The following is a 10,314-nucleotide window of genomic DNA, read 5'->3' as shown; positions in this document are numbered from 1 at the left end:
TGAAATTTGGAATCACAAGAATGAGGTTGTTTTTTGAGAATGGGCGGGTACACCTAGTGGAGGTTTTTACTTTAATACAAAAGAAAACTTGGTATTAGATCACGGTAAAAGAAAGGTTGGTTGTTTTCTCTTACTCTGACTGGTGTTTGGAACCTCAATGTTATATGAGGTATTTGAAAGATTGATATTTGGTGTTTCTTATTTAATGTTTGTACCCAGGTTTTGAAGTTGTGGTGTGTTCTGTGCAGTTTTTCTTGGCAGTGATGGATTGATGTGTTTGTCTTGGGTTGAGATTGGAAGTTGTTTGTGTTTTGTGCAGGTCTTTCTAGTTATGTTCTCTTATCGCAGGATCGGTTGTTGTCTTTGACAATTAGTTTGATGTAGGTTAGACTGTTGGTAAAGATTTTCTTTAGTTGTTGGATTTTGTGTCTGTTTTGAAGGTGTGCTTCACTGTTTGGTTGATGTATTTGGGAACTCTGTATCTTGTTTTTTATATGTGATTTTGAATATTGTCATGTAAGGTCTGGTGGATCCTTGACGGGTTAGGTGCAAGGAAATTTGTTTTCGTTTTGTGTATAAGGGTTAGGTAACCTAAAGTACCTCATTTTATTTTATTTATTATTTGCTGATAAAAAAATTGTGATAATGAAAAAATAAGAATAAGCTTTGCAACAACTAATTTTTATAAGTCAGATTTGTTTAAAATATATACTGTAAATTAATTATTTTTATACATGTAATTTCTATATTTAAAAGAAGTAAAGTAGTTTCAATTTACATACTGGAGATGTTAGTTTTGTTGGTATATATAACAAAACTAACATCTGCAATAATGCGCAATCTATTTCCAACCAATCTATCACGTAACAACGCAGTGAAAGACATGGATGAACTCTTCAATTGCATGAAGACTGATGAGCTTTATCTTTTGATATGTTTCTTATGAAATTTTCCTTTTTTTATTGGAAGTTGATGTTCGCTTGTAATAGTCATATGTTTAAACTGCGTACTCTCGAAACCATGCATGCATTGCAAGTTCAATGAAAACGCTCTCAGGAATGAGTTTTCTAACATCCTAATTCCAAACTATTTCCCAGGAAGTGGGAATATAACAATTCCCCATGGTGTTTCCAAGACACAAGTTTCCGAATGTGTACACTGTGAAGGATATAGTTGAGAAGTTCATGGGTAGGAATTTTTTTTTAGACAAATCAGCACAAACACGTATTTGACTGAGAATTCTTACTATATTTATTTTCAGAAATTCTACTTCGAATTTTTGTATATATCCACAACGTGCTGATGGACCTTTTCAAATTCCTTTCTATATTAATTTTAAATTTCTAAATAGGTGTTATGATTATTTTTTAATCATACCTAAACAGAATGTTTATACGTGACAGAAAAAGAAAAGGTTATTTATTTCCTACTTCTGTTCTAAACATTAACAAGTATATTTTTCTTCTTTTTCACGAAATTTCATTCTTAGGAAACAAGGAATGTATTTGCAGAAGCTGACAAAAAGCTATGATGTTAATTTATACTTAACAACAGTAAATGTAATAACTTTCATTATTCCACATATACTATGAATGAAATTTTCCTTGTAAGTAGTCTGCATAAAACGATGAATATTTATGCAAACAAATGATCTTTGGTTTTATCATTTTATATCTGATGGTGGTAACAAAGAAAGCGTAAAAGACGCGTAGAATTACAAAATTATGGTCCAAGGTGCATGACTATAAATATCTGCTTTGGGTTCTAACAATCTTTGTAGAAGAACTAAGTTGTAGCTTTCATCAGCAAGAAGGTCCTCTAACAGGAGAACAAATCCATAGGAAGAATCGCTCCTTGTGTTTCAAATTAAGGTGCATACTCCTGTAGTTGTAAATAAATGGTATTTCTTTACTACAATAATACTATATCTTTAGCTTCATTCCAACATACACTCTACACTCTTCTGGTTCACCTTTCAATGTAATATTTTATTTTAATGAATATCATCATTAGTTAGTGTCCTAAAACCTTGTTTTAGACTCATTTTATTTGGTTTAAAAATAATTATAAAGTCTGCCAATATATTGTTTATGTCAATAATGGAATTCGGATAGTGCCCCCAACAGTTTTACATTAATTACTTTTCCTCAACTCTTTGTTTTTTGTTTTTTCATTTCAAACTTACAGGAATCCTAGGCACTCTAAAGTTTTCTTTATATATGTATTATAAACAAATATTTAGAGTATATATAAACTATATTTTGAATTTAAAATGAAGAATTGTGATATAAATCTGTTTTTATAAAATACATTTTCTTTTTAAAATTAATTAAATTTTAATTTAGAAATGAGGAGGATAAATTTTCTTTTTAATTTAAATTTCCCCAGTGGTTCATATTTATTATTTTTTGGCTGATAAAAAGAATACAATTTTTTTTTCACATTATTTTGGTAAATTAAACATGTTGTCAGGTATAAAATTTTAAATTAATATACTAAAATATAATATTTATAAAATATAAAAAATAGAAATTTTAATATAAATAGTATAATTTGTAATAATTAATGAAAGTTAAAATAAAACTACAGTCCCTGCACTTGAAACTATTTTTTTCTTTTGTGTTGATCCTTTCATAAAAAAAAAATTACAATTTGTTTGCTACGTAAAATATATATACAAATTTATCCATAAAATATGATTAAGGGTTCAACAATGATAAATATTGATATGATTCATTATCATGAAACTATTAACAAAACTATTGAAATAAAAGAAAATTTGGAATATTTCAAAGATTTAAATTAAAATAAATATTAAATTTTGGAATGTTACCTTATTAGAATATTAAGTTCAATAGTGATGGGTTAATACGTGAACTTTTAAATAAAATAAATAAATTCAAATATATTTAAAACTTAAAATATGTTTAATTTATTAACTATATAATTTAAGAAAACATTAGATTATACATTGAAATTTAAGCCAACTTTGTAAGGAAATACAAATATCTCTTTTTCACTTTCCCTGATATAAACTCTATATTTAAGGCCCTTCATGCAACAGCTGAGATTCTCTGCTTAATTCTCACAACTGATCTTTGTTTGATTGAAAGGACTCAAAAAGTTGGTTATTCTTGGAAGAGTTGGCACAACCAATGAAGCGTCCTTTTGGTGTTCCTGAAAAGCATGAATTCACTGTTGGATTGGATGTACCATTTAGCAAGTTGAAGATGGAACTTCTCCATGAATCTGTGTCCATCATTGTGTTGACTGGTTTTGGAGGATCTGGGAAAACCACTCTGGCTACAAAACTTTGTTGGGACCAACAAGTCATGAGTAAGCCATAACTCTTGATGTTATTGAAGAATAAATGAATGCTTTATTATCAATGGATGAAATTAATTTCAAGCAGAATCCTCTATTTCTCTATATATTTCTGTAGTCTAGAAACATCTTAAAGCAGAGTTCAATCTTACCCAGTACTGATAGTTATGTTCTACTTTTGCATATCCATATCTAACATGGAGAAGCATTTTCTTTGATCATGAGTATTAGTTATTTTCTTTTGCGTTCATATTTTCTTCTTGTAAAGTATTAAATCTGGTAATTTATTTGTTGCAATGCATGCACAGTTACTCTAGAAAGAATACTCGGGCTCACTAATGTTTGTGGTTTCTCTAGGTAAATTCAAGGGAAATATATTATTCATCACCCTCTCTAAGGCTCCTAAATTGAAGATTATTGTAGAAAGATTATTTGAACATAGTGGAGACCAAGTGCCAGAGTTTCAAAGTGATGAAGATGCAGTTTATCAATTGGGACTTTTGCTAAGGAAAACTGATGCAAGTCCTATTCTGTTGGTTCTGGATGATGTCTGGCCTGGCTCAGAAGCCATAGTTGAGAAATTTAAAGTTCAGATATCAAATTATAAAATTCTGGTTACTTCAAGAGTTGCATTTCCTAGATTTGGCACTCCATTCATCTTAAAACCGCTTGCTCATGAAGATGCAATAACCCTTTTTCGTCACCATGCTCTCTTGAAAAATAGCAGTTCAATTATTCCTGACGAAGATCTTGTCCAAAAGGTGCTTGTTCCTTCTTTCTGACTTTACACAAGTAACTCCATTCTTGAACATTTGCAGCTTGCGCACCTAAAACCTATACTTACTTGCATTTGAAATGCAGGTGGTGAGTCATTGCAAGGGTTTACCGCTTGCCATTAAAGTTATTGGTAGATCCCTAAGTAATCGACCTTATGAATTTTGGCAAAAGATGGTGGAGGAATTGTCTCAAGGTCATTCGATACTTGATTCCAACATTGATTTACTTACTTCCCTACAAAAGATCTTAGATGTCTTGGAAGATAATTCCATCATCAAAGAGTGCTTCATGGACTTGGCTTTATTTCCTGAAGACCAAAGAATTCCTCTTGCTGCTCTCGTTGATATCTGGGCAGAGTTGTATGGACTAGATAATAATGGCATAGAAGTAATGGCCATTGTCAACAAATTGGACTCCATGAATTTGGCTAATGTCTTAGTAACAAGGTACAGTCAATGACTACTTATATTTCTCCTCAACTATTTCATCCTAATATACTCTATATACACCAAATAATTCAATAGCTTGTTAGCTCATGAAAGGAGAAGTTTATTCCTTACCAATTATTCCACAGTTACCGATTAATTTGAGAATTTAAGCCTCTTGCTTTATGTAACTCTGCATTTCTTGGTATGAACTGCTTTGAGATCAGAAGTAGATATTTATGAGTAATCATTCATGTATAGAGAGCATTTTTTTAATCTTGTGAGAGAACCTAATTTCTGCTATTGTATCAGGAAAAATACAAATGACACAGACAGTTACTACTACAATAGCCGTTTTGTCATCCTTCATGATATTCTAAGAGACTTGGCCATTTATGAAAGCACTCAAGAACAAACTGAACAGAGAAAAAGACTGATGATTGACATGGATGAAAATAAACCTGAAGGGTGTCTTATTGAACCAAAACCCCAACAGATTCGTACTCGGACTTTGTCTATATCAACTGGTTAGTTATACCTTTCTCTGAAGTATAGACATTTACTTGCAAACTAAAGATGGTAAAGAAAGTTCCCCTGTCTACCATTTGTTACTCTTCTACTATTAACACCATATGGGTTACTTTTGCAGATGAAACTTTCACTTCATATTGGTCCAACCTACTACCAGTTCAAGCTGAGATTCTGGTTTTAAACCTACGAACTAATCAGTACTCCTTTCCAAAGTTACTGAAAAAAATGAGTATACTAAAAGTTCTGATAGTCATAAAGTATGGTTTCCGTCCTTGTGAAATGATCAATTTTGAGCTACTTGGCTCACTAAACAACCTAAAACGAATCAGGCTAGAGAAGATTTGTATTCCTTCCTTTGTCATAATAAAGAATCTTAAAAAGTTATCCCTCTACATGTGTGATACAAGACAGGCTTTCGGAAACAGTAACATGCTAATTTCAGATGCTTTTCCAAATCTAGAGGACTTGAATATTGACTACAGCAAAGATATGATTGGATTGCCTAAGGGGCTGTGTGATATCACCTCCTTGAAGATGCTCAGTATTAGTAATTGCCATAAGCTTTCTGAATTGCCTCAAGAAATTGGAAACTTGGTGAATTTGAAACTCCTAAGGCTGAGTTCTTGTACTGATTTGGAAGGGATACCAAATTCTATAGTAAGACTTTCGAATCTAAGACATATGGACATCTCAAACTGCATTGGCCTTCGTAATTTACCAGAGGACTTTGGCAATCTATGTAATCTTGGAAATCTGTACATGACAAGTTGTGCAAGGTGTGAATTGCCACCCTCAATCGTAAATCTTAAGAATTTAAGGAAAGTGGTGTGTGATGAAGAGACGGCTGCTTCATGGGAACCTTTCAAGCACATGCTTCCCTATCTAAATATAGATATTCCTCAACTTGATGTTAACTTGAATTGGCTTCATGCAATTCACTCCTAATACCTGTTGCATGCAGTTGTCATTTATATCTGCAAGTTGTGGTGAATCACACCAGAAAGTAAAGGGAATAAAATATGGCTAGGTTTACACAATGGATTATGGAATAGGAAACTTCTTTATCTATGTTAGTCAATGGCGAAGGGACAATATTCTGTTTTGTCAAAAAATCTTATATGATCTGTCCAAGGAAAAATAGGGCGAGGGAATTGTTGTTGTTTAGGTTTACTGCCTCCATATTATGTAAAGTGTTAATGTTTGCGAATGAATCCTACGTATTATGTTTAGTGTTAAGGTTTGAGTGTACTTTGGTAACTGTCATTGACAACCTTCATATTATGTTTCTTTCGCGTGTAGATTTTAATTTTAATTTTAATTAGTTTATCTTTTTTTCATCATCCATATTTGCTTTGGTTTTTAAATGATAAATTATTCGGTAGAAACGAATAATATATAAAAGAAGAAGAAAAAATCCACAAACTTAATTAATTAATTTTTTTTAACTGCAAAATAAATATAGTTCATAATCTAAAATATGTTCTTTAAATTAAAATTAAAGTATCTTCTTTAAACTGGTTTAAATTCAACATATATTTTAAAAATTTTGAGTTGATCTCACTACAAAATTTGATACAATATTTATAATATATAATTCTCCAATTATACATTACAAAATTTAATTTTTGTTGTTATATTCATCTTCATCAATGTTATCTGTTTCTCCCAAATAATTCATTTATAGAATTAAAGAATTATTTTGAACCACTCACATATAGTGTATTATGATACTCACCAAACAAAAACCACTTACTTAATAATTCAAAACAATAATATTCTAATTATATTTGTTTTACTTTTTAACTTAAAATATTCTAATAATACAAACTCTCTGTAGCTACATGTAGGTCTCCAGGCTCCAAGAATTATATTACTACAACTAAGTCATATTCCCTTTAGCTTACCCATAGCTAACTATGACAATCTCATGGTCGCATAGTGAATATGTTTGCACTATCAATTAATTAAAAACTATTTTAACAAGACAATATGCAAAAATAAATTGCATTTATAATTAAGTTCTAATAAAATTTATTCTTTTCATTTTAAAAAGTTTTAACGTTAAAAAGTATGAATTTAATTTTGATACCTTAAAGAACCTAATACTAACGTGTGCAAGTCTAATTTGTATTTTTTTTTTCCAATATGTCTTCTCTTCTATTAACTTTGCACGGAAAATATATATGGACTGGAAAAGGAATGGGGTAATAATGGAGATGGTGAGGGACTCATTCTCCATTTATATCATCATCCAATATATTAACGTGAAATGTAAATTTTATTCTTAATGATTTAAAAATTTTATTTTTCGAATATTTATATTTGTAAGTCAAATTACAAAGTTCTGGATATACAAATTCATAAGTAATATGTCATTTTCAGATTTTACCATCCGAAAACTTACCTAAATAGCATAAATGACTTTCTGGATGTCAAGATCTGTAAGCAAACCTAAATGAGTTCTAGATCTCAATTCTCAGCACCATTTACAACATAACATTTTGGATATGAAAATCTGGAACTCATGACTCACTTTTGGATATAACCCCATCCGAAAGCTTAAATGAAATACAAAAATGACCTTCTGAATTTCGAAATCTAAAATGTATAAAACTCACTTTTAGATTTGTGCATCCGTAAGAAAAATAAAATCAAGAACAATGTTGGATTAAATTTTACGTTAGATGCATGTCATAAATGATATGTTGAAAAAAAAAATACAACCCACACATCATAAAAAGGAAACCTATATAAAAAAAATGGAGCATTAGCCCACGAATAAAAAAACAGTAAACTATACACAATTTTTTCCTGTTTCTTCGTACATCTTTTTTTATCTCTATATTTTTTTAATTTTAATAATATCTGAGTATGGTAAATAATATGTATCATCTTCTTTATTTTCAAAGTGATATTCTCAATAGGAATTAGTTGTGATGGTTGTTTGTGGTGACATGAACACTAACATTGCTTTAATTTGTCGTATCTGAGAATACGTCTGATTACTTTCATTGGATTATTTAGTGTAGTTCATCATTCTGATTTTGTTGTATGTATCTTCAATTATAACCTTTCTGACTTTGTGATTTTAGGACTTCACATTGGAACAAGATAGTATCACACCCACCAATGGCTGGAACGCTGCAACAAGAATTCTTCAATATTGTAAGAGATAAGTCTCTTCCATCAATGAGTCGTTTTTTCTGAATGAAGATGATGTGAAGTGCATTCATGTCTAAGGACAACTCTTTTCCGGGTATGACTTTTAATTCTATCCATTTTACAATAATATTTTCGTTTTGGACTTGTTATTTAGGGGCTTCAGAATATCTTTTGAGTGTATAATTCCAAAGTCACACAATGTAAGAAAAAAAAAATCAAGTGGCGGTGCAAAAATGAATAAAAAAACAATATTTTTACAACTGAGTAATGTTCAGTTTTCGGTAAACTCTTTTCACACAAACAAATGTTTTATTGTCATTTATTAAAATAAACGGCGTCGTTGACGGTATGGTTTGCAATGACGAAAGAAGAGGAAGAAGAGAAGAATGAAGAAGTGGGATTTGTTGAAAAGCGGAGAAGAAAAACTGAATCTCCTTCTACTCTTAACTTCCTCTTCTCTCTGTTTCTTCAGCTTCTTCCATCGTAGCTTTTCTTCTGCTTCTCCCATTTCCCTTCAACCATGCTTCATCGCTCACTCTCTCCACCCATTCGCTTCTTTATCTTCACGCTTAGTAGGGGTGGGCATGGATTATCTAGATCCAAATCCAAATAAATGGATTGGATTTAAAATCCATATCCACTTTAACTAAATCAAATATATTTGGATTTTTTTAAAATCCATTTAAAGTGGATTGAATCTAGATTAAATCCCCTTTGTCAAATTCATTTTGTCAATTACATTAAATCCATTTTGATATGGACATACACTAACTTGGCTCGAACTGGGCCTAAGCCGACTCAACCTGGACGCACACCAAAATCAACTCGGGCCTGGACGACTCGACATCAGCTCGGACCCAGACGACTCGACATCGGCCCAGGCTCGGACAACTCGACATCGAACGAGCTCTCTCAGCTCGACATCGGCCCGAGCCCAGACGACAAGACATCAAGCCCGGGACCGGACAACTCGACATCGGCCCGAGCCCAGACGACAAGACATTAGGCCCGGGACCGAACGACTCAACATCGACTCGAACCCGTACTACTCGACATCGGCCCAGGCCCGTACGACTCGACATCGACTCGAACCCGTACGACTCGACATGGCCTGGACTGGTACGACTCGACATCGGCCCGGGCCAATACGACTTGACATCGACCCGGGCCCGTACGACTCGACAACGACTCGGGCCCGTACGACTCGACATTGGCCCGAGCCCGTACGACTCGACATTGGCCCGGGCCTATACGACTCGAGATCGGCCCGGGCCCGTACGACTCGAGATCGGCCTGAGCCCGCACGACTCGAGATCGGCTCGGGCCTATACGACTCGATATTGGTCGGGCCCGTACGACTCCAGATCGGCCCGGGCCCGTACGACTCGACATCAACCGAGCCCGTACTACTCGACATCGGCCTGTGCCCGCTCGAATTGACATAGGCCTGAGCCCGCTCGAATCGACATTGGCCCGTGCCCGCTCGGCTCAACATCGGCCTGGGCCTGCTCGGCTCAACATCAATTTAGGTCCATGACAACGGCCCGAGCCCGCTCGACTTGACATCAGCCCGGGCTCGCTCGACTCGACATCGACCTGGGCCCGCTCGGCTCAATATTGACCTTGGCCCGCTCAGCTCGAAATCGGCCTCGACCCGGACGACTTGACATTTGTCCGGGCCCGGACACTCGACAACGACCCGGGCCCGAACGACTCGACATCGGTTTGGGCTTGCTCTGCTCGACATCGGCCCAGATTGTCTTAGCTCAACTTGGATCGAGCCAAGTCAAAACCCAACCCAAAATGCAATTTGGATAATCCAAAAATGTATCCAATCCATATCTAATCCATATCCAATTAAATGGATTGGATTTAAAATCCAAAAATATGGATTTGGATTTAAGATAAATCCATTTAAATGGATTAAAACTAATATGGATTTGGATCTTTATGGATTGGATTTTGTAATTTGGATTTTTTGCCCACCCTTAACGCTTACCAATCGCACAACATCTCTTCAGGTTCCATTCTCTACTTTTTTTAATTCATCTTTTATTTACAAAAAAAAATACTGAACGAAATGTCATGTTGTTGA

The 10,314-nt window shown here is 33.8% G+C and overlaps 1 protein-coding gene across 2 annotated transcripts; it reads left to right on the top strand.

The window, feature by feature from the left end:
• The first annotated feature begins 1,776 nt into the window (after positions 1-1,776).
• Positions 1,777-6,293, top strand: LOC137808330 (probable disease resistance protein At5g66900). Of its 2 annotated transcripts, XM_068609387.1 has the most exons (6): positions 1,777-1,871; positions 3,114-3,336; positions 3,682-4,085; positions 4,186-4,547; positions 4,839-5,053; positions 5,176-6,293. In XM_068609387.1, exons 2-6 carry the CDS (start codon positions 3,156-3,158, stop codon positions 6,000-6,002), a joined length of 1,989 nt encoding a protein of 662 aa, XP_068465488.1. In that variant the 5' UTR covers positions 1,777-1,871; positions 3,114-3,155; the 3' UTR covers positions 6,003-6,293. The 2 variants fall into 2 exon arrangements, with proteins under 2 accessions (XP_068465488.1, XP_068465487.1); XM_068609386.1 differs by lacking the exon at positions 1,777-1,871 and having other exon boundaries at positions 3,084-3,336.
• Positions 6,294-10,314: the final 4,021 nt, after the last annotated feature.

Source organism: Phaseolus vulgaris, chromosome 3 (assembly GCF_000499845.2).
Source record: "Phaseolus vulgaris cultivar G19833 chromosome 3, P. vulgaris v2.0, whole genome shotgun sequence".
Lineage (NCBI taxonomy): Eukaryota > Viridiplantae > Streptophyta > Magnoliopsida > Fabales > Fabaceae > Phaseolus > Phaseolus vulgaris.
The sequence above is the reverse complement of the archived record's forward strand: the minus strand, read 5'-3'. Positions and strand labels throughout refer to the sequence as shown.

Excerpts from the sequence above, each read along its gene's own strand:
- LOC137808330 (XM_068609387.1), top strand. The coding sequence starts at position 3,156 with ATGAAGCGTCCTTTTGGTGTTCCTGAAAAGCATGAATTCACTGTTGGA. Across the intron at positions 4,086-4,185 it reads ACGAAGATCTTGTCCAAAAG|GTGGTGAGTCATTGCAAGGG; the intron begins GTGCTTGTTCCT and ends TTTGAAATGCAG. Across the intron at positions 4,548-4,838 it reads GCTAATGTCTTAGTAACAAG|GAAAAATACAAATGACACAG; the intron begins GTACAGTCAATG and ends CTATTGTATCAG.